Below are 25214 nucleotides of genomic sequence, written 5' to 3'. Positions count from 1 at the left end.
ACTACCTCCATAACCCACGAAGCTCTCTACACTGAAAAACCATTCTACTTCACTAACAAACTATCAAAGGCTGTCCAAAAGAGACCTCTTTGAAGCTCTAACACTACTCCTGATTCCACCCAAATTTAAGAAAGAAAAAACATGCACTTGCTCCTTCTCCGGGAATGCTCAGAGAATTTGGAATTTCGCTGCCACGGGATTTATGCGACAATCATTCATTCCTTTACTTCATAAAAAACGTAAACTATTACTTCTTAACAAATACCTAAACCCTTCCCCTTAAATAAACTGTCTTGTTTGACGCTCCTCCCTCACACCCTCCAATGAGCCCGAACATCACTATCCTTAAGAAACTGTGCCTCCTCGCCCGCTTCCACGGATAAACCCTACCATAACTACCGCTGACCTATATCACCCACATATCCTATGGTCCATTACATTCTTCTTTTATATAAAGTCACCCTGTATTTTATACTTTTTATTTACTCCATATGCACCTCGTGTAGCTGCAGCTGTGCTACCAAAACTACCTCCGAACTATATAGTCCATATACTGCCTACTGTATTCCTCTTTTATATATGGTCACAATGTACTCCCTATATACCTCATGTAACTGATACCGTGCTAACTCTGTGAAGCGCTCTGATAGCTTGCGCTATACAACACTCGATAGATAAATAAATACTAACTCCCCACCTCCCAATTTGATGGATCTGGGAAGGGGTTTCGTCTGCAGGATAAATGCAATAAATACAGGTATATTTTTATGTCATTCTAAGAGGTCAGAAGCAATGATTGCTCCTATGCCGAGCATTGCTTGTAGCATCCTGGTTCTTGCATTGCTGTGCTACCCCACAGATGCCGCTTTCAAAAGAGCAGATACCACAACATACGGCAAACCTAGTCGAAAGGCAGCAGAACACTGCACAGGGTTAAAGGCAATGATACGGTCAATCAGTGATTGGAGGGGAAGCCGGGTTCTGAGAAATATTACGACAATTTCTAAAACATAACTGGCACATGCAAAATAAAACTGGTGCACGTGCAAGCTTGCTATCTGCGGCGTGTTACATTTATTAGTCTTGACAACTAATTGGCATAAGGGATTAGAGGGAACAGCATTAATAGAAGGGTGCCCCCTTTGTTTCGAAGTTAAATAAAATTATCATTTGTTTGTGAACAAAACTTGTCTAGCACCCGGTGAATGTGTTCATATTTCTCAGGAAACCATTATATGCTGCAAAATCATGGTGTGGCTGTTTAAAATGTCGAAGTAGCAAGATAATGCAACTACGAAATGCAACTACTAAATGGGCATTCCTTGGCGCACAATTCAGTGAAGCTGCCTGTATAATTTGATCCTCTCTGGCTGTGTAATTTCAGGGCCTGTGGCATCGACAGGGAGCTGCGTCCTACAAACTCCTACAGATCCAGTAAGAAAGCGCTTGCATTAGTGTTGTTGAGCAGATGAAGGACTACATATAGTTGAGGAAAACACGACGGACTTTACAGAACATTGGTGTACACTTTCTGAAGATGCTCAATACGAAGATTTAAAAGTACTGAGAGACCTTTGAGGGTCCACCCTATGATTTTGGGAAACTCTCCGTCTCGTTACAGATTATGGGTCTGTATTGAAAGTCGTCTGAAGGGCGTGTCACAGTGTTTGGCCTCATTTGGAAAAATGTCACCAAGGATAAAAAGTGCTCATTATAAAAAACAAAACATGAGCATGATCTGGACGACTAGCCTCACCTGATGAATGAAGAGAACAATAACAGCTGTACTTCCTGAAGTGGTATAGTCTATCGTTTGGAATAAACACAAACTTCCGGCTTTCCCATCGTGTCTTTCCCTAGAAACAAAAGTGATCATTTTGTTGTTGTTTCTCCCCCCCCCCCCCCAGAACGTATACCCCACCAGACAGGTTATTCGGCCATTTATAAAGAAAGTATACTGGGACATTATTTCATCAACCTTAGAAGAATGGAAGGATGTGTGGCATCCTCTGGTATTTTAGCCTGTGACACGCCCCTCGCACAAAGCTCTCAGAGATATTAGGGGCCTAACTCACTGTTGTGGAGCGCGCACCCGTTACCTCCCATCCCACACCACCTCAGGGGGAATAGACATGGCTGGCACAGAGACCAAGCTACAGAAATGTAGAGCAAGATGCAGGATAATGGATGTGCCTCACACTAAAGATGCAGATCCTACTCCTAGGACGAGTGGACCACCCATCTATCCCACCACGGTGCCTCAAAGGTTCTACAGGGCATTGGGGTACGGAAGAAAGTCTTTTGCATCTGGCGATTTCTGCTAATACTAGCACAGGAAAGAAGATTCCACCACCCCATACACACAGTGGATCATGCATCTCCCTGGCATTGGACAGTCATGACAACTATCCACCCACACGGCATTAGACACCATTGAACCGTATCTGCCATCATGACCAGGCCGTGGACAGCCGTGAACCCCATGGCCCATCAAAAGCCAGTCATGTGCCTCATGTCCTCCCATGGCTCTAAAGTGGACAGCCAGGACACCCACCAGCCCCCATGACTTACCAGTGAAAAGCTACAACATGACTATTTTTTACCTTTAAAGTAACCCTAAATTGTTGCACACCCTTCACCATCGTTGTTCTTCCCATGGTCTGGAAGGGGCCATGGATGTCTCAACGTTTGCAAATCCATCTCATTGCCCCCCCCCCCCCCAGTACATGTCTTTCCTTTACTCCACTGCTCTGGCAACAGACTGGCAACGGACAGACACACGCCAGCCCAGTGGGCTTTTTCCCTCCCTGGGAAAACACAGCAATAGTTACCGATGCCCCGAACTCCTTAGACTTCCACCACCCCCTCAATTAGCTCTGCCTGTGCACGGCAGTGGCATCCATGTTCCAACCTAACTATGACTGACTGGCTCTTCTACTCTCCCAGTAACAGGACACTATGTAGTCTCTCTCTCGATCACATGGACTACTTTACCTCTCGCAGCACTCACCTTACCCTAAGGAAAGTAGTAAGCTGATCACTGATTTCCTTACCACCATAAACACCCCTATTCCTCTGGCTACGTCTTGGCAGGAGATGGCCGAGCCCGATTGCCAACTACTCTATCCTCACCGGAGCTGTAATACCCTTGGTGTGGCATAGCACCACCACCTCTCAACTAAGTATGTCAGGTGCAGTGGGCACTACGGGCCATCAATCCCCACACCTGTGCTGCATTTAAGGCTCTTACCTAAAAAAGCCAAATCCAAATCATGTGCTGTCTTTATACAAGTTGTCTATAAGGTACTCATTTAGAGTTTGGCATAGAGCATGGGTAGCAAACACAAGGAGATGATGGACGGGATGTTGAAACTTTTCAAACACTCACCCCCAGTCACAGATCAGGGTTGAATCCATCATCATTCTTTAGCTCAATTCGCCACCCCAGTTCAGACTCATCTATATGCAAATCAGTCTTGACCCTGTGCCTCATGGAAACTGTCGAGACCGAGCTGCCATGCCATGTCTTCCCTGGACCGGAAACAAGCATCCTGGGACCGGTTTCGGGCTAACAGCCCTCTTCAGCCAGGTTAGCTTGAATCCAGTGACAAAGTGAGCAAGGGACCCACGTCTGGGCATACCCTGCCAACTAGGGGCGAACAAAGCAAACACAAGGAGATGATAGACGGAGCGTTGAAACTTTTCAAACACTCACCCCCAGTCACAGATCTGGGTTGAATCCACCATCATTCTTTAGCTCACTTTGCCACCCCAGTTCAGACACAGCTATATGCAAATTAGTCTTGACCCTGTGCCTCATGGAAACTGTCCAGACCGAACTGCCAAGCCATGTCTTCCCTGGACCGGAAACAAGCATCCTGGGACAGGGTCAAGACTGATTTGCATATGGCTGGGTTCAAACTGGAATGGCATGGTGAGCAAAAAAACGATGGATTTAGGCCCAGATCTCTGTACTGGGGTGAATGTATGACATTGTTCTGCATTCTGTCCATCAATTGTTGTTTTTGCATTTGTCACCCCGAGTGGGACGGGTATGCCCAGACGTGGGTCCCGTGCTCTCCATGCCACTGGAGTCAGGCTATCCTGGCGGAAGAGGGGTGAAAGCCCGAAGCCGGTCCTAGGATGATTTTTTCCAGTCCAGGGAGGACCTGGCCCGGCAGTTCGGGCTGGACTGTTCCCATTGGGCACAGGGTCAATACTGACTTGCATATGGCTGGGTTCAAACTGGAATGGCATAGTGAGCAAAAAAAACGATGGATTTAGGCTCAGGTCTCTGTACTGGGGTGAATGTAGGACATTGTTCTGTATTATGTCCATTAATTCTTATTTTTGGATAGAGCATGGGTACTCACAAACATTTTCAGAGGGGCCACAAAGTTTGGTTTGTGATACAACCACATGCTGCATTGATGATAGCATGGTGGAGGTCATTGAGGGGTCCGTGGGGGGGGTTGTGGCAGTATGCTGGGTTTATGGGAAGCAAAGAATACGCACCCAGTGGCTAATTTGCACAAAGCAAAAACAGAAAACCTGAAATTAAAGCCGGCTTCTCCACTTTACCAAATTGGGTGATCCTAGGCAAATGTTTTATTTCACTTTCCCTCCTTTTTCTTCATTATCGCATATAAGAGAACATCAATATGTATGCCTTCGGGATCTGCACAGTACAAAACCTTCTCTTAAGTTTGATTTACTAAACTATACTGGTGCTCATGTATACTAGGCACCCAGCCCGCCCAAAAAGTGCACATAACAACTGACCTGCCTCTTAGTTCAGTCTTGGCATTGTTTTCAGGGTGTGGGAAAAAAAGAATGTTTTGAAATTTATTTGTGAAAACTATCACTTAAAAAGAAAATATTTCTCAAAGCACTGATATAATCTGATGTACTAAGGTGAAACAGTTCTGCATGTTAGTGGAATACACTTTTTGAAGAGACCTTATCATATTTTTACACCTTTGCTGCAATAACGCTTTAAAAATGAAGGTGTTCCTAAGGTAAAGCAGTGTAGGACAACCTTGTTAATTCCTTTCTTTAACTTCAAGTAACGTTTAAATACAGGCTTTTCATAGTGCAGAGTCAAACAAACAGCAGCCCAGTGCTGCTGCTGACCAGGGGGCCACACGTAAAGGTCAGGAGGTCCGCATGCAGCCCCCGGGCCGTACTTGGAGTATCATTGGTGGAGAAGGTACTTCACCACAAATGCAGCAGAGTACCTGTCTGCCTCTGATGAGAGTTGGCCAGGTGGTCATGTTTGGCCCCGCTGACTCAGCTGGTGGAAACCTTAAACTGACGGGTCAACATACCTGGCGCCATTGGTACAAACACAAAAGACTATCTGCCCGACTTAGGCCGTTTTGATGTACTTTTTGCTTTTAGGGAGTGCCAGGGAAAGCCTGGCGGTGCCAAACACACAAAAAGAGAAATTACCCCCAGATCCTATGAGAAAACTTACAGAGTGTCAGGATCATTTCTATTTCATTTTACAAAAACGAATTCTGGCTTTGAGAGTTTGTTTCTGAAAAAACAAAAAGCTCTACTGGGAGGTTGCATGAAACATGGCGGCTGCTCAGCAAACATTTAGTCCTTCAGAGGCATTGCAGTGGCGTCGGCTCCTTTCGAAACCACAGAGATTCCAGCCAAGCCGGCAGAGGTCACCCAATATGGCTGATGGTAGTGCACCAGGGTAGTTAAGTTAACGTCCTACACCAACCTGACACTGAAGGCGGCTCGCCAAACTCTAAATGAAGCCCTCAGTCGTTGGCTGTATCACACTTACTCTTTAATTAATACCCCAGACCTCTGGCCCACATGTTCCATGGACTTAAGAGCTGGCACTTTATGTGCAAGTGTGGATCACAGCTTGTTCATCATGTGACGGACAAGCTGAGTAGCCACCGTGGTGCGGAGACAGCTCAGGACTCATCACTAACAGATGGTGCACGTCAGTCAGCCATCTGATGTGAACTCTATTGAGTTTGATTCATGAATACCAAATGAGCTCCCATCATTTCACTCAAACACCAGGGGTCGGCGCCCAGCCCAGAACCAGCACCAAGTGCAAGTAATCTGGGCATTCTTGTCAATTGCGACTAGTAGCTGTAAGCCCAAGTTACACTAGTAGAAAACACTAGTCTCATAACCTGCTGTCGCCTACCAGATGTTTACCCACCAGGGCTTCACAATCAATACTTTTGTTTCATCTACTATCGACTATAAACATTTCGATGGATTTGGCTCAGCTGCAGGGGTCTTGCAAGTTGCACTTGCGTTTCATTCAAGTTAGCAGCAGAAAAATACAAAAAGTAAATAAATAAAAATGGTCCATGATCCCATCTCATTAGCCCAAACCCGTTCCAAGGGCTACCAATTCACAAATAAAAGAGCTACTATACATTCTTCGGAGGGCCGTCTACGACTGGAGCGGCTACTTCTAAGACACAAACTATAAAAACACTGAACTAAGTGTACATAAGCTGGGATCCGAATCCAAGGAGCTGCTCGGCATAACCATGCATCCCGGTGCCAGGCCTGGAGTACTGGAGGCCTCCCTCTCGAAAATTCTCTGCACTTTTATCCCGTTTAGGATCAGGGCATCTGATGTTTCAAAAATTATAAACCACTAATGCATTTCCACCTCATCGCTAACAGCGCCTTGAAGCCCGCCATGGGGTGGAAAGCACTCTACAAAAAGATTCTATACAACATTCCAGTACAGCTTCTGTGCACCCAGAAACTCACAGCTGATGCCCATGGAGAGCCAAGGTAGGGCAGGCCCCTCCAGCCAGCACTTGTATTTCATGCCCAGTTCTCCATCTCCAAGCAACATCACATATTCCCTTTAAGTAGACTCTTGATGCGGGCCCGAACCACCATACATGTTCTCTACACCCACCATGGAGCCTTACATTGTCTCCATCAACAAATGACCTTGACGGATGCCTGGACAACATACACCCCCCCCGGATCCTCATGCCCCGCACATTTAGAAGTGGCCTTGAGTTAATGCCCTGCTTGTGCCTCCATGACCCTCCCTAGTGCCGAAACCCCTTGGTTTGTATTCTCATCTTATAAGCACTACCCTCCAATCAGTTGCCTGGACCTGGCTATCATGGTATTCTCTCACTGTATGGTCCGGATCTCATGCTCTGGGACGTCACAAGTCACGTTTAATGCGGCTCTGGCCTAGAAATGGTGCAACAGTGTCACCGGTGGGGTCTTACGCCTGGCCCATCTTGTCCAGCCCACTGCACAGACCCCTGAATGCTACAGACCAAGAAGACCACAGGACCCAGGGCTCGAATAGGTTATGCCAGGCAACAATGCCTACTATATGCAGCTCATTGCAAGGGGGGGGGGGAGGGGTCTCATCCGTAAAATAAACGCAGATGACTCCATATCCCATGGAAACAGTGTTCCAGGCTATGGTTTAACAATACATTTATTCTGGAAGTTGCAGTCCTGTTTTGTTCTAATGTATTCTACTGAACTAACACACCTGAAAATACAGCTCTGCGAATGAAGCGTTCTGGCGCTGCATCCTGGGTGACGTGTGTGCTCATCTGGTACCCTTAGTTCTACCCTGTACCTGTCCTCAGTTGACTTTCAAGTGGGTGCCTATGCGTAGACTGTAATGCAATGCACCCCAGCCCCCGTCACTCGTGCCCGGATTGCGAGTGGTCTCCACTTCCCTTCTTAGTCATTGCCTGGTGTCCCATGACCACCATTCCTGGCGCCCCCTCATCTGCAGAGAACCCCCTCCCTCCCCCGACTCCGGCCCACCCTCTTCGGTGAACCCCACAGACATAGCTCTTCTTCGTCCTGGTTTGCCCCATTCCCAGCCAGGGTGCCCTTTGCTCTCGTTTGTTTAGAAGCATGCGCCCCACCATCCCCATCGCCGGTTGCCCCCTGCCCCCTCTTTGTTTCTACCCGTCCTTCCTGCCCCAGGGCCCCACGAGTCCCCCACGTTACCTTGGCCTGGAAGTGGATCCCGTGCTCGAAGGCTTCCTCGTTGTGCAGCGGTACCCGGGAGTCGCTGTTATCCTCCACGGGGCTGTACGTGCTCCGCACCGGCATCTTTCCCGGAGGCATGGGCCCCCCTGGCCCGTCCTTCACTCCCCGGCTGCAGCCCCCCAGCAGCGGGTGGGGTGAGGACAGATCCCAGGGAGAAGGCGGCGCATCCCCGCCGGGAGCGCGGAATCAGGAGCAGCCCGCGCCCGGTGTAAACACCGGCTGAGCCTGGAGCCCCTCCCCCAGGGGCTCCCGGTGCACCGGGGCTCCGCCCAGGGCACCGCTCCAGAACCCCAGCCGCTGTCAATGGTGCCCGGTGCGGCTCCCCGTCTCCAAGGGGCGCAAGTCCCTTACGCAGCTCCCCAGATCAGGGCGCAGCAGCCCCTCGGTGGCTCTCCGAATCTCAAGGCAGCTCCCGGGGTTCCCCGGACATGAACGCTCCTCCCCCCGAAGCTCCACATTCAGCCTCGACCCGGGAGCTTGCGGGACGAGCCCTCCGCTTCCTTCCGCGCCACCAGCCGAGCCTCTTCCCAGACCAGATTGAATGAGCAGCCTGATCACGTGGATGGATCCCACGCGCGTCCCGCCCCTGGGAGCAGCAGCGCGAGACGTGCAGTGGCGGGGGTGACAAGGGGGGGGGGGGGCGCATGGACTTCCCGCAGCATCCCCTGCATCTCTTTACTAACCTTGAAGGATCACCTCTAGCCTGCACCCCGGACAAACATAAAACAACCGCCCTCTAGTCAGAGCGCCAGAACCAAACTCCTGCACCACACCCAATGTTTGTCTATCAGCCTTTAACAAACAGCTGCTGCCCCAAACCAAACACCTTCCCAACACAAACCACAACTTGTACACATCCTATGATGAACACCCTTCCCACTCTACACAAACCGCTGCCAAGCTCCAGAACATACACCTGCCAAGCCAAACAACTCGGCAACAGCAGACACCTGTCCAATGCAGCACCCGACAAATCACCACACCAAAATACCTGCACAACACAAACCACTTGTACTACACCATACAATGAACCCCCTTCTCTCACAACACAAAACTCCTGGCTAAGATCCACAACGAACACCTGCCAAGCAAAACACCTGAACAACAGCAGCAGAAACCTGCCCAGTGCACCACCTGCCAAATCTCCACACCAAAAACGTGCCCAACACAATCCACTACTCGTGCATATCCTACAATGAACAAGCTTCCCACTATACACAAACCCTTGTTAAGATCCAGAACATACACTTGCCAAGCCAAACACCTCAGCAACAGCAGACACCTGTCCAATGCAGCACCTCCCAAATCAGCACACCAAATACCTGTACAACACAAACCACGTGTACAACATCATCCAATGAACACCCTTCTCACACAACACCAAAACCCTGGCTAATATCCAAAACGAACACCTGCCAAGCAAAACACCTGAACAATTCAGCAATTGCCCAATCACCACACCAGATACCCGCACACCACAAATCACTTGTACAACACCATACAATGAACACTCTTTCCACTCTACACAAACCCCAGCCAAGCTCTACAACATATACCTGCCAAGTCAAACACCTGAACAACAGCAGACACCTGCCCAACCCAGCACCTGCCAAATCACCACACCAAATACCTGCACAACACAAACCACCTGTACAACATCATACATTGAACACCCTTCTCACACAACACCAACACCCTGGCTAAGCTCCACAACAAACACCTGCCAAGCAAAACAACTGATAAATGCAGCACCTGCCAAATAACCACACTAAATACCCACACAACACAAACCTCTTGTACACCATACCATGAACACTCTTTCCACTCTACACAAACCCCAGCCAAGCTGTACAACATATACCTGCCAAGCCAAGCACCTGAGCAGCAGCAGACTCCTGCCCAATACAGCACCTGCCAAATCACCACACCAAATAGCTTCACAACACAAAACACTTGTACAATCACCCAACACAACAGCAACAACTTGGCTAAGATCCACTACAAACACCTGGCAAGCAAAACACCTGAACAATGCAGCCCCTGCCAAATCACCACACCAAATACCAACATCTGATCCACCCCAAAAGTCACAACAACCCAATACCTATCCCACAGAAGCCTAGCTTTCAGTATGACATTTCTATGTTTGCCACCTGCTGATGCATGACATATGCATGCTTAATGTATGAAATTTTATGGTTTAAATCTTTTATTGTTTTGAAAAGACAAGCATTACAATAGTCACCACCTACATCGAGCAGCCAGTAGGGATCATTTGTAATAACTAGAATTAAACGCATAGAAAGGAAATTATGAAAAAAGGGGGAAGGACAGAGAGGTCTATTCCCCACATATGTGTTTGGTGAGCTTGGCAGGTGTCGTATGAGTAACCCGGGTGGGTACGGCCAGCTTTTATCCTTATTCCTGGGGGGGTGGCAGTGACCCGGAGCACTCTAAGGTACCTCAGGCACATGAGTTCTGTGAATTCGTTGGACAAGAATTCTATGGTGTTGCCCCATGTTTTGTCAAATTTGGGGAGGGAACTTGTAAGGCCCGCTGTAAACTTCTCCATCCCCAGTGTTTCCCATAGCTTGTACAGCCAGTCTAGGCGAGAGGGTATCTCCGCCGTGCCCCATCTAGCCACTAGTGTCTGCTTGGCTGCTCCTAGAGCCAGGGTGATTGCCCTGCCACGGCAAGATCTAAGAGGATACATCGGGGCGTTGGGGAGCCCTAGTAGTATGTATGAGGGGAGCTTAGGTAAGTCAGTGTGGTATATGCCATCTATCTCTGGAAGGATCACCTCCCAGTACTCCTGTATCTTCGGGCACGACCAAAGAATATGAGTGAGCGTGCCCAGTTGGCCACATTAACGCCAGCATTGCCCATTCCCTTCCGGTTTCCATTTGGTTATCCTTGCCGGTGTGTAATACCAATAATGTGCAATTTTTGTAAAACATCTCTTTGCCCGCTGGACTACAGGAGGTGGCTCTGGCTCTATGTATAATATCCTGCCATTCCTTGGGCGAAAACTTGCGTTTCAATTCCGATTCCCACCTACTTCGAGCAGGGGATTTACTATGCTGCCTGGGAGTGTTTAAAAAGAAATAGATACAGTGACCTCAACACGCACACTCAACAGTGGGCTACGCTAGCATTCATGATAGCAAAGAGAAACATCGCGCAGCTGTGAGGTGCGGCACAGTCACCCGGGTTGGGGAAGTGGAAAGAGGACCTAGATTGGTGCATGTGGAGGGAATAGTCGCTGTTTGTGGCCAGGGGTTGCCCCGGCAAATGGATCAAGGTATGGGGAGCCTGGAACCACTATAGAGGCGATGTGTGTCCCCCACCGAGCAGACTGACCGTGGATGGGGCTCAGGTATCCCCCTGACCGCTAGGTAACACTGTTTGTAAAATGTATTGAATTGTGTAATTTGTGTCCGATTGTAACGGAAGTCGCCTGCCAATGAATATCTGCTGTATCCCTGTCGAGTTGGTTTAATAAAAAGAATTTATATTAAAAAAAAAAGACATAGATATCTGACAGCAGTCGTTTATCTGACGTTCTAGTAATGTACCATTTCTCAAACTGTGTTGAAAAGCGACCGGATTTGGTTGGGTTACCCAGTGATAAGAGCGAGATATTGCCAGTAGGTCTTCCGAGGGATCCCAAAGCCTTCGGTGGGGCTAGTGAACTCCATCACCCCGTTCTCGTCAGAGGTCACCTATACGTTTACAGTTGGCCTCTTGCCAGTGGAGATAGCCATTCTCAGTGTGTGCCGGTGGAAATTCCGGGTTGCCTATAAAAGGGGTCAGAGGAGACACAGGGGTCGAAAGACCGTGCGGCACTTGTACTCCATCCCACACTCCCAGATCGGCCCTCAAGACCAGTGACACATATACCCCGCAGGAGCAATGCTTTTGGGGGAGCCATGGGACTTTTGCAGCTGTGCATGCTCGCTATCGAGCGGTCTATAAAACACCAATGCTTCTCGGACTCCAATTTGTACCATTCGAGCATGTATCCAAGTTGTGATGTATGACATTTTAAGTGACACTTTATGACATGTAGCTGAAGAAGACAACTGAAGCAATGTACAAATCTGAATTTCGTAAATTGATGTTCATGGAGTTCTGCATTTGTCTGGTATTAATAAAAAATAAAAATAAATTCTATGTGAAAAGTAGGATTAGATCTATATTCACTCCTGGCCCGTTGAATTCCATCAACAAGAAAAGCATCATCAATCTTAATAGGCCATTATCTAGCACTTAAAGTGGACTGGCCCTGCCAGTGCTCAGCACTGGCAGTTAAAACAAGCATTGGCAAAGCCAATAGTCTCGCCTATGTAAGAGCTATTGGCTTTGCCAATATGTTTTAACCATGTTGTACATGAATGTGGCTGATTTTCAGCATAGCTAAAAGTTAGTGGCATAAAGGAAAGTGGTGTGGAGTGTAATAAAGTGGAGTAGAGTGGATTGGCATAGAATGGCGTAGAGTTGAGATGTGTGGAATGGCATAGTGTTGTGGAGTGTCATGGAGTAAATAGTGTCATAGGGTGGAAGGGGATAGAGTGAAGTAGAGTGTCATAAAGTGGGGTGACATAGAAAAGAGTGAAGTGGCATAGAGGGTATTGCGTAGAGTGGAGTAGAGTATTGTAGAGATGAATGGCATAGAGCGGAGTAGATTGTCTTAGAGTGGAGTAGTGTAGTAGAGTGGGATGCCATAGAGTGGTGTAGAGTGGATTAGTGTAGAGTGGAGTAGTGAAGTGGAGTAGTGTGTCATAGAATACATTAAAGTGGCATGGAGTGGCTTAGAGGTAGTTGCATAGAGCATCGTAGAGTCGAGTAGTGTTGTAGAGAGGCATAAAGTGTCAGAAAGTGGAGTAAATAGAGTAGAGTACAGTGTCATAGAGTGGAGTAGAGTTCATAGGAGTAGTGCATCATAGAGTGGAGTATCGTAGAGTGGAGTGCTGTAGAATGGAATGTGAGAGTGGAGTAAAGTGGCCTAGAGTAAAATGGCGTAAAGTACAGAGTATACTGGCATAGAGTGCCGTGACATACAATGGACTGGTTTTAAGTAAACCGGTATAGAGCGCATTGGCGCATAGTGCAGTGACATAAAGTAGAGTGGCGTAGAGTGGTGCGGCATAGAGCAGAGTACAATGGTGCAGAGTGCAGTGGCGCAGAGGGGAGTGGTGCTGAAGAGGAGTGGCGCAGTGTGGTGTGGAGTTGCATGGAGTGCAGTGGTGTAGAGTACAGTGGCATAGAGCAGATTGTTTCAGAGTATAAGGAAGTTACGTAGTGTGCAGTGGCACAGGCTGGAGTGCAGAGGTGTAGAGTAGAGTGGCGTAGAGCAGAGTGGTGTGGAGTGCGGTGGTGCAGAGTAGATTAGAGTGAGTGGAATGATGCAGAGTAGAGTTGCGTAGAGTGTAGTGGTGTAGAGAGCATTGGTGTAGAGTGCAGTAGAGTGGTGTAGTGTTGAGATGAGCAGAATAGAGTCCAGTGGGATAGAGTGCAGTGGTGCAGAGTAGAATTGCATAGTGTTCAGCGGCAGAGAGTGCAGTCATGCAGAGTAGAGTGCAGTGATGTGGTGCAGAGAGCAATGACGTAGAGTACAGTCGTGCAGAGTAGAATAGAGTGGTGTAGAGTGTAGTGATGCAGAGTGCAATGGTGTAGAGTGGCATAGCATGCAGTGGCATAGAGTGCAGTGGTGTAGAGTAGAGCTTTGTAGAGCATAGTGGCATTAAGTGCAGCGGTGCAGAGTAGTTTGAGTAGAGGGCAGTGGCGTAGAGTGCATTAGGTTTGAGTAAATTGGAGTATAGTTCATTGGTGGAGAGTTCCATGGTTTAGAGTAGAGTAGCATAGAGCAGAGTGGTGTAGAGTAGAATGGTGCAATGTAGAGTAGAGTGGAACAGTGTAGAGTGCAGTGGCCTAAAGTGGAGTAGTGCAGAGTGGATAGAGTAGCATGGAGTGCAGCGGTGTATAGTAGATTGTTTTAGAGTAGAGGGAAGTGATGCGAAGTGGTGCAGGGTAGAGAGGAGTGGTGCAGGATGGAGCGCATTAGCACTGAGTGCAGTGGCACAGAGTGCAGTGTTGCAGACCATAATGGCATATAGTGGAGTGCTGTAGAGTAGAGTGGCCTAGACTAGAGTGGTGCAGAGTGCAGTGGTGCATAGTAGAGTAGAGTGCATTATCACAGAGTAGAGTGGTGAAGAGTAAAGAGGCGTAGAGTGTAGTGTTGTAGAGTGTAGTGGCATAGAGTGCATTGGTATAGAGCACAGTGGCACAGAGTAGCATGGTGGAGAGTTCAGTGGTGGAGAGTGCAGTGGTGTAGAGTGGTGCAGAGTGGAGTGGCATAGTGAGCAGTGGCATGGAGTACAGTGGTGTAGAGTATAATAGAGTGGTGTAGATTGCAGTGACATATAGTACAATGATGTAGAGTGCAGTGGCATGGAGTAAAGTGTTTCAAAGAAGAGTATAGTGGTGGAGAGTGCAGTGGTGCATAGTAGATTACCTTACAGTACATTGGTTTTGAGTAAAGGGGTGTATAGTGCTTTGGAGTGGAATGCAGTGACATAGATTAGAGTAAAGTGCAGTGGCATTGAGTGCAGTGGTGCAGAGTAGATTAGAGTGGTGCATGTGGATCAGCATAGAGTGCACTGGAATAAAGCGGAGTGGTACAGAGTAGAGAGCTGTGGCATAGAGTGCAGTGTTGCAGAGCGGTGTAGAGTTGAGTGGTGCAGACTAGAGCAGACTGGTGTAGAATGCAGTGTTGAAGAGTACAGGGGTGCATATCAGAGTGGCGTAGAGTGCATTGGCATAGAGTAGAGTGGTGCCTAGAAGAGTAGAGAGATGTAGAGTGAAGTGACGTAGATTGGAGTGGTGCAGAGTAGAATGCAGTGACATGGAGTGGAGTGGTTTAGTGTGGAGTGGTGCAGAGTAGAGTGCAATGGCGTAGAGTGGAGTATGCATGGTGTGGTAGCACACTGCCATTACAAATTACACAAGCTCCATAGGAAGACAGAGCCTGACATTTGACCTCTGTCTTTGAATGCACAGCAAATGTGAGAAGATTAGAACAAGATTTAAAGGCCTGTTTACAGAAATTGAACATTGGTGGAAGAATGCCATACATAGGGTGTGGGCCACCGAAGTGACAAACTCAAGCTGAACAGTTTAAAACAAATAAAGTCAGCAAATAGAAAGCAAGCAAATGTGAGTTACAAAACACAAAGCCAACGGTAAGCCATGGGTGGAATGCATTCCAGGGAAGCTTTCCGAATGTCCCTGTTAGAAATGGGGTTTCTGGTTGGCTAGGGTATACACCTAAGCCAGACAGAACACACAACTCTAGTCAGGGCAAGGGAGTTACACAAACAAGATAACCCCTGCTCATCCCCTTGGTAGCATGACAGAGCAGTCAGGCTTATCCCAGAGGCAATGTGTAAAGCGTTTGCTACACACACACACACACCAGTGACACACTGGCCACTCCACAAAAAGAGACTCCATACAAGGTTATATAAAAAAAATCTTTGTATTGTTTATAAAACACACTAGACTTCAATCACATAAATCACTGTGCCACTATGCACTTGTGATGACATCACTTAGATCATAAATCACTTTTCCACAAGGCAATGGTTGTAACAGTATAGGTAGAGCAATCAAGTAAGCACTTTATAGGTTGCACATATTACAAAAACACCCTACACCAACACTGTACATATTATGCAGGTCCTGAAAGAATACTTGTTATTCTGTCATTGGAAGGCATAACCACAATATACATCTTCACATTAGGGCATGAAATGCAGCAGAAACCTATTACAGCGCTCTTGCGCTCGTTCTACATATTCCACAGACCTCCTCACAGGGAGACCAGGGAGCAGCATCTGCACGCCCATAACTGGGATGACGGTACTCCCAGTAAGGTTGTCTCAAGGCATCAAGTTCCTCATAGGGGGCCCTGTCTCGGGGTCACCTTGCAATGCCACCCAAGAATACGTGCCACCAGGTAGGTGTCTCCACAGGTAGCTGCCCATGATCATGCGGAGCAGCTGATGATACAACTGCAGCTTTTTTGCCTCCCAAACAGAATACGCAGAGCCTTCTTACAGGCTCTCCCATACTCCTCAACAAGATGCCAGGCTCCCACTCTCAGCATGCAGGCACGGAAAAAAACAAAGGGACAGCGAGACACACAAGCCCTGCCACCACCAACCGGGAGGCCTCGCTGGGTCCCCGTAGGCAGAGCTCACCAGAGGGGGCTGCCCACGAACACACGGTGCAATTCCCGTCACACGGTGTTAGGCGGCCCTCAGCACCTGAGGGCGTCAATGTGGGAGACCCCCTCCAGTCTCAAGCGGCCTCTCCTGCAGGGCTGCAGCACATTGACCTGGCGCGGCTTCCAGCTACCAGCTCTGGAAGCCTGCCGGCATAGTCAGCCCTTGGCAGAGGGGTGGGGTGGCAACGTGCAGCCGTTCTCCTTTGGCCACTTTCTTGGTTTGTCTGCTCGGTTGCCAGACAACGCTTGGACTCCTGCAGCACTCAATTTGCTGTTGAGCGACCACCCTCGCCTTTCTTTGGTCTCTCGCGCTATGGCATATAAGGGTCTCAGCCTGGAACTTGGGCCAACGGCGGTTCAGCAGACAGCCTTCCTAGCAGTTAAGGACAGAGGTGGCTTTCCAGGGGACTGATAAAAAGATGAAGGGCTCCACCAGGCGCTCAAGTTTGCAACGACCAGGGGCATAACAGCATTCCTGGGAGAGTACTAGGGAACACCAGCAAGGTGCAGGAAGGCAGGCCAGCACAAAGGTCCTCGGTGCAAAGTGTCAGTCCTTATTTCAGCCAACGGGCAGCAGGTCAGCGGACAAGAAAAATCAAGTCCCAACGCGGTTCCTCATGGCAGTCCAGCAGCCTTCCAGTTGCAATTCCACGCTGTGTCTCCTTTCATGGGGTCAGAACCCCTGTACCTATCGTGCAAAAATCTTTGTTCTGGGGGAACTTCACACATTTTCCAGAAGTGCACAACACCCCTATTCGCATCACAATCCCTGGTCCCAGACACACTAAAGGGGAGCAGAGACAGCATTGTAGAAGGCAGGCACAACCCTATTCAGGTGCAGGTGCAGGTGCAACTCCTCCCACCACTCTAAATGCAGACCAGGTCTATTCATGTGCAAGGGAAACTCCTCCCGCCACTCCAAATGTGGTAAAGGTCTATTCAGCCTAGAGCTGAGTCACCAAGGAAAGGCAGAACACACCTCAACCCCCCTTGTGACTGTCTAGAGTGAATGCACATCCTGTGAGTCTAAACCAGACGGTGAACACACATCCAGGCAGGGCAGAAAGACTCACAAGCACACAGAAATGCCCACTTCTAAAAGTGGCATTTCTAAAATAGTAATGACAAATCCGCTTTCACCAATAAGCAGGATTTATCACTACTAGTTCAAACATACCAAACATGGTCACGCTACCCCTTTTGTATCAGAAATTACCACTGAAGCACATATCAGGGGATTTCCTATGCAAACCTATTAGAGGGCAACCTCACAGCAGTGAGAAATCAAATAGGCTGTTTATCACTACCAGGACATGCCACACAGTTAAGGCACATGACCTACCTTTTACCAACACAGCACCCTGCCCACAGGGCTAGCTAATGCCCACCTTAGGGGTGACTCATTTGTAGTAAAAGGGGAGTTTCAGACGTGCCAAATCACTGTGGCAGTTAACTGCACACGCCGGCCCTGTAGTGGAAGAGGCCTGAGACAGTTTTAAAAGGCTACTTCGGTGGGTGGCGCAAGCAGCACTGCTGGCCCACTAGTAGCATTTAACTTACAATCCCTGGGTTTATGGGGTGCCGCTGTACAAGGGACTTTCAGGTAAATTAAATGTGCCAAACAGGTGTACATCAATCTTACCATGTTTACAAGAGAGAGCACATGCACTTTAGCACTGATCAGCAGTAGTAAAGTGCCCAGAGTCATAAAACCAACAAAAACAAATCAGAAAAAATACAGGAGGAAGGCAAAATGTTCTGGGATGACCCTGCAAAAGGGCCAGTTCCAACAGTCCCCAAGATGTTGTTAGCAAGCCAGACAGCGGTACAGTCTGGTAGGCTCTAACATAAAAAAAGAAACATTGAACCAGGTCTCAATAGGCCAGTTATTCATGTCTGTAACATACAAGAAAAGAATAAATAAATAATGTGTTGAATCGCAGCAAGACAACTGAAATCCTCAAATGAGGCAGTGATCCCGACTTCCCTTGAACAGCAATGCAGGCGCTTCTTCCCAAGGCACTGGTGAGCAAGGCTCTGCTACAAGGGTGTTGTACAAAAGGCAGCATTAGGGGATCTTATATTTTATGGTCACAACACCTGTGCTGCAGAGAGTCGATCACCATAACTGCTTAAAGTAACCGCGTCCTTTTCTTGAAGGTAGGCACGATCCGTTGCATCTTACAGAGTCCCCACTAATTCAAGAACCAGCAGCGGAGGTGGTAAGTAGCACTTCAAAGAGAGAAACTGGTCACACACTCCCTCAGTCAACCCTGTTCGCTCCAACCCACCTTGCTGTTTGTATGTATAGCAGGCAACGTTTAGATATGCAGATATGAACACCAAGAGTAAAAAAGAGGATCGTATGACTACATGTATGTACTTGATTTACAAGTTTGTTTGCATGCTGCTTAGAAATATACCGGGCAATTTTACTTGTACCTTCCTTATGGTTAATACATTGCTAAGAAATACCCATTTCTGTGCCGATTTAATTTGTTCTTTCACAAGTAAGACTATTAATTTGTCAACCATGTGGGTCTAGTTCACATGTATTAGGTCCTCGCCTTTGGCAAAAAGGCCACGCCCCCTGAAGAGCTGCTATCGAAGCGTGGCCATTTGTCTCTAACATCCAGTAGATGTTTCAGAGTCTAGTCTCCATAGAGACAGCACGCAGGGTTTAGCACCAGGGCACTCTCAGGGGTTATTGGTTTCAAAATAAAACCCAGCAATGCAGTGACCAGAAATGTTTGAAGTTCCCATTTCAAGACTCAGCTGACTTTCCTCTTTTTGTTGCTTAGGACTCCTGAAGGGTGTGCCCCCACCCTTCAGGTGGCCCAGCTAACCTAAGTTGTATGCAGTTCTGTTAGGTATAGGCGTTTAAGGGGATGCTCACCACATTTAGCATGGGGGAGCACATCATTTTATGTTATGCCACTGCTTTCTGCTGATCATTGTTCATTTTAGAAAGTTCTCGTTTTCCTTTTTGAAACTGCAGTTGTAATGATGGGCCGCCTTTCACCTTGGTTACTGGCTCTGGCTGAAGGCAACAACATCACTCAACTGTAATAAGTTATTACAGTTGGTTAGCTACTTTATTTTCTGATTATAGTTGGCTAGATACATCACAACCCAAATGTAATAAGGGCACGTGTGACTGGTTTTTATGCTGGGATGACAGTCTTTTTTTATGAGATTGGAAACTCTCATTTTTATATATGGGATAAAGTACCTAACTGTATATTATAAATATTTTGTCCGGATCCAAAGAGTTATATTACAACAGCGAAGACTGAGGGGAATTATTTCCTTTTACTATGTGGTGGTGAAGTGTGGTATAGCGTTGTGCAGGAGATGAACCAGTGCCTAATTTGAGCTGGTGCTTTCCGGTGCTCAGTACCAGCAGATTAATCATCAACGCTGGCGCTTTTCATGAGCACCAGTTGAGGACATATTAAATGGCAAGGAAATTAAGTGATTTGCGCAGAATCACAGGATGTTGAGCCGATGCCGGGACACAAACCTGTTTCCTCAGCTCCAAAGTCAGCAGCTCTGGCCATTAAGCCACATCCTCGTCCACTTTCAGGGTTAGTATTTGGTTCTGTTGTAGGGGACGCTAACAGGAGAAGTGGGCTGGTGCAAACTGCCTCCTGACGACAGGAGCCCCGACAGTTATCTTTTTTACAAATTAACCACTGAATAATCTAAAACGGTTAGTGCTTGCAGTGCTGCCCAACTTCAGCAGAACCATCTTGTTATTGTTAAATCAAGATATCTGTGAGATACGACTACCTCTGCCCCCCTGTGACAAGCGCTCTCAACCCTCCTCACCACTCTTCACACCCACAAGGCACACACCGCATAATTAGTGGCTTGCGTCTTTCCCCTTCCCTACTTTCTTCCTCGGACAGTGTACCAGGGCAGTGACACTATTATCCCTCTACCTACCATCATGATCCGCCCACACTTTTTGACAAACACTGGGAATAGTGGAGGTTTGCTGCCCACACCATAGGAGATGCTAGTTCAATCCCACAGATCCAGCTTTACAAAGGTCGAGTCCAGTGCTTAATTTGTAAAATATGAAGTGCAGGTGCTCAAATGTTTGTCGGAGGCCACACCTACTTTTCTCTGGCCTCACCCACTTCCTCCACTGGCTCCACTGGCTCCACCCACTTACTCTACTAGCTCCACCCACACCCTCAACTAGTCACTAGTCAGATGTAATACCCAATCTGAATTTCAGCAAGGGAGCCTTCCTCATAGTAAGGATTTGATATGAGGTTCTCCTGTCCTGTGAAATGTTTGAAAAAGATTAAATCAAAAGTGCATTTAAAGGACAATTCCAGTGCTCTGTGCCGATTTGGGGAGAGGACAATACTTGGGGATGCCATTTTTAACAGAGTCTATGAGTTCAAAGATACAACTTGTACATAGCCTATGTGTCAAAATAAACCAAAAGGTTCTTAGAACAGTCTAAACAAATAAACTGAATAAAATCCTGCAATACACTTGAACGAGTCTCTTTGTCACTTCCACTTGTGACTTGTTGTCCTCTAGTTGAACATTGTTTTTATAATTCTTTTTGTTACAATCATACTTCAAATGGTGCACTTATCACTCATCAGTCTAAACTCTACTCTCTTTAGACAGTATCACTATAGACTCCTGTGCAACAGTTAAGGCAGTTAACAACTCTCATAAAGGAGGTCTTCCAATTATACAAACTGTTTCTAGGTGCTTGATATTACACAATAGCTTAGAAGAAGGTTTAATTTCAATTGTGTTATATAACAGATTCAAAGAGAATAAGCAGTCTTCTTTCCACAACAGAATTTAAGAAAACAACTGTTACCAAAATAAAAACTCAATTTAAGTTTAATGAAATTTAAAGATTTTAATAAGTATTTTGTAATCTTTGTTTTTATTCACATCTGAGAGAGCACCTTTAACATGGGATGGTGACCAAAACAGATAGCTTGACAATTACCAGACTGGGTTTAGAACACCAAAAAGCTGTACTTGTAAGCACATTATTTTTCATACGTACAGTCACCAACACACCCCGGGCACCCAAGTCTTTTCACCACCATTGCTTCTCTTGCAAACTTTCATACTGTATAAGCAGTGGCAGCTCGTAGTGGGAGTGCTGCGGGGCTGGTGAAGGGCAGGGTGAGGGGCAGTGAAGTCGGATATTCGACAGCCAGGAGTAAAGTAAGTATTTTACTTTACTCCTGGCCGTCGTTTGTCTGACTACACTACCACCCCCCCCACCCTGCCCCTCCCCCGCCCGCAGCACTTCCACTGCGAGCCGCCACTGTCTATAAGTACTTAGTTGCTGCTTCAGTTTGCGGAAACAAAAAAGTATTTCCCTTATAGGTCACTCTCAATGCTGACCCATTTTCCTTTCTTACACTAGGGCCCATGACACACTCCCTACATCACTATTGTATAAGCATGCTAGTTTGTGTGTGTTGCCTGGCTATGCTGTGCACAGGTCTCATGTAACATTTTGCTATTTTATTATCCTTTGTTAAAATACAACTTTATGAATTTCTTAAACACATGATTCTAGTTTGCATGATTTAGGCCACACCCCTAATTGTGTATTTTGTGCTCCAGTCGAACTCTGGGTACAGGAGCACAGAAAAGATGTGGTCTAAGAGCTAGAGCAGTCGACCTGTGCAGATCACTTAATCTCCCCGGGCCAAACAACCAAAAAAACGAATGTGTCCGTATGTAATGCAACTGGTGCTCATGTAAGGCGCTCTGATACCTTCGGGTCAAGCTCGCACTATATAAAACTCCAAACAAAAAAACAAGAATCCGCAATGCTACTGCGCACACTTTCCACCACCCAGAAGCAGATGCAAAACGTCTACACCAGGGCCTGGAATCAGAGAACATCATGCAGGAATGGGCCTAGTAAGCCTGAGGCCAACATTTTTACCCTGATCCCGGGCGCAGTAACTTGTGAATACTGGAGTGGAGATACCTGCTGGAATCATTAACGTTGGCCTTTGTATCTCCCCCTCGAGTTACTGTGGTGTACAGAGCACACTCACCTCTCCGTTTCTAAGCAGGCTTTGTGAATCACAAAATGTTAGTGGTACAAAGGAACATAAGCTTTACTCGACCTACAAACAGTTACTTGGCGCTACACAGTTCAGCACAAACGCAAAGCTGCCGCAAATCTTGCCCTTTGGAGTTTTTGGAAAGAAGCACATTAGTTCTAAGTGCTTTGCTGAAATTGTTATTTTGTGACCATTTTTGGGGGTCAAGGGTAGACTGCACTTCGCAAATACAATACAGGACCTGAATTCAGCAAATGTGTGAAAAAATATAGTGAAATGAATTTTTTTCTGTGCTTTTAACATTCATTTTCATGTTCTAACCACATTTTTGTTCTGATCTGACACTTTTGGTTTTGCTTTGGTTTAGTTATGACATGTCCCGCTCTAGAAATGTCATTTCTTTCGCACCTCACTTTGGTTTTCCTTTTCTGTCACACGCTCCATCATGCACACACGTTTAGATGTGGCACTTGTTAGGCGAAAAAACACTGACACTGACAGAGGATTCTTAAACAAATCTGTAAATACATCAAAGAGATGTCCCTCAGCGCCTTTGACAAGACGTCATTAAAGCTGGCTGGTGCCAATATTCCCAAGTCTATAAACACTAGTAATGACCCGAAAAACCAGCAACAATTCGGTGCTATGGCCGGGACACTCAGGTGTGAACTTCTACGTGGCAACTTCTTCTGCACGAGACAATAACTTACAACACTCGTTTAGTGCCAGCAAATACTGTTTGTGCACCGGCTGGGCCAGCGCAGGAAAATCCTAATTTAAAGTTAAACACAGACGGACGCTGGTGCGTGCAGTGCCACACCAAGAGGCTCATTGGCGGCCGTGGCCCAAGCTATGCCACAGGCTGCGGGTGGACAGTGACGAGTCCGCGTTTATTACTGCTATAATTTACTAATATACATACTGCTAGTGGAGGTAAGTTATTGTAAAATCGGCCTCAGTTTTACCGTAAATACAGGTATTCTTGAAACCATTTTTTTTTTTTTTGCCAACGACGTACAACAAAAACTAGAATAGTGACCAGCCGGTCACTACATCCATGGCTACTATTACTAAGGAGTGCTGGGTGATTCCGAAACTCTTATCATGTATGAACCTATGTTGGATGATCAATGATAAAGCCCTGAGATTATATCGCGCTGTCGCCACTTTCTTCTTGTGTGGTGAAAAAAACAAATTTCAGCTTTAACGAGGTAACTTTGGCAACTTAGGTGAAACCAGCTAAATAAGTGACGCACCTGAGTTTTTGAGGATTATATTAGTAGTTGTCCTAACTTAATGGGTAAAATATATCATTTAATTAACAGTAGTGGAGACTGAAAAACAGTTGCTGTAAATAATAATTCCCGAAGTGTCTGTGTTTGTAACAACTGGTGACAATTGTTGCGAATTGAGTTTTGTCTGACTGAGGATGGAAGTGTCTCAGTAATATTATACTAGGAGCTACTGGGGTAAACAGTGGGGGCAGAGCCCCATTCTATCATAGGATAAAAGTGAGCGAGAAGGGGGCGTGGCTTGAATGGGAATGGAGTAGGAAACAGCTCATCTGAGCTCCGGGCTCCCGTGGGCCACATAAATCCTTTTTTGACAATATTCACGGCTCTCCTGATATCCAGCCGTGCCATGCTTATGCCCCGGGCCAGCCCTGCTGATGATCGACGTCCGCCTCCCAGATCCCCTCGACCGGGGGAGGCGCTGAATCTCTCAGCCTTGGCCCGGGGCTAGGGTGACATTTTATACCAGCATTGTGGCGCCACTTGAGAGAGACCTGGATGAGCGGAGCGGTGTATCCCGGTGAAGAGACAATGTAGATGACGGCACAAACAGAAGATAGTGTGTGTGGACTCACCTTCCACCACTGCTGAGGGATTCTGAGGCAGTCGTGTTCCGTGGCACCAGGCAGCACTAGCCTGCTTTGCAACCCCTGGAGCAGGGGCGTCCTTAGGCATGTGCAAGCTGTGCACCTGCACAGGGCCGCCAAACCCCAGGGGCCGCCACGAGGAATCGGATACAATACATATTCGTGGCGGCCCCTGGCAGGGATTTGGCGGCCTCCGGCTTCCACTAACTTGCAAACACCCTGACCGTCACCCCCCCCCTTCCCGCACCTGTGTTCCTCGTTCCTGATTCGCACCTCCCCCGCAACGGTTGCGCGGTGCGCTCGCGGACGCCGTCGCTATCTTGCTCTGTCTGTCTGTCTGGTCTTCTATTGTCCGTCCGCTGCTCGGGACGAAGCCTTTTACTGCTGAGCTGGTGGCATCCGCGAGATCGGAGAGCCTCCGCGTCCGGCCGAGCCCTGTCACAAGCACTTATCGGCCTGAGGGCTGCATACCGGACCACGTCCCTCTGTCTGTCCACTCGGGACAGCGGTGACTGGATGCAGGTGAGACATCTGCCTTCCAGGCGGATGAAGCGGGCAACAGGCATGTGTGTCTCTGAATGCAGGGTTCCTTTACTCCCTGTATTTTTCTGGATGTGTCAGTGCTGTCTGTCATTTTGTCTTTCTTTTTGGGTCAGTAACGCTGCCTATTAGTGTTTCTGTCTCTGTGGGGATCGGAATGCTGGCTGTCATGGTGTTATTTTGTCTCTATTGATGCTACGTCCTCTTTCTGTGCCAGTTTCTGTTTTTCCTTGCATATCCCACCGAGTGTTCCGGTACCCAATCAGCAGAGTCTGGTTCTTCTGACACCCCTCTCAGTGTTTGCCTCTGATCCTGATGAGGATAATGCAGTTTCTTCTGGTGTTTAGCTGGGGTGTCTAATACCGCCACAGGTGGTCCTCCGGGGAATCAGCTGCTGCAT

The 25214-nt window shown here is 47.4% G+C and overlaps 1 protein-coding gene across 1 annotated transcript in view; it reads right to left on the bottom strand.

The window, feature by feature from the left end:
* LOC146868743 (carboxyl-terminal PDZ ligand of neuronal nitric oxide synthase protein-like) overlaps nt 1-8559 on the bottom strand; it is a 275331-nt gene extending 266772 nt beyond the window's left edge. Inside the window, exon 1 of the mRNA XM_085613707.1 lies at nt 7993-8559. Within this exon, the coding sequence (XP_085469833.1) occupies nt 7993-8112 (120 nt within the window). The 5' untranslated portion in view covers nt 8113-8559. The remainder of the gene's footprint in view (nt 1-7992) is intronic.
* Between the last annotated feature and the right edge of the window lie 16655 nt (nt 8560-25214).

This window comes from Triturus cristatus, chromosome 1_2, assembly GCF_964204655.1.
Source record: "Triturus cristatus chromosome 1_2, aTriCri1.1, whole genome shotgun sequence".
NCBI lineage: Eukaryota > Metazoa > Chordata > Amphibia > Caudata > Salamandridae > Triturus > Triturus cristatus.
Note: the sequence above shows the minus strand (reverse complement) of the source record. Positions and strands in the feature narration are given on the sequence as shown.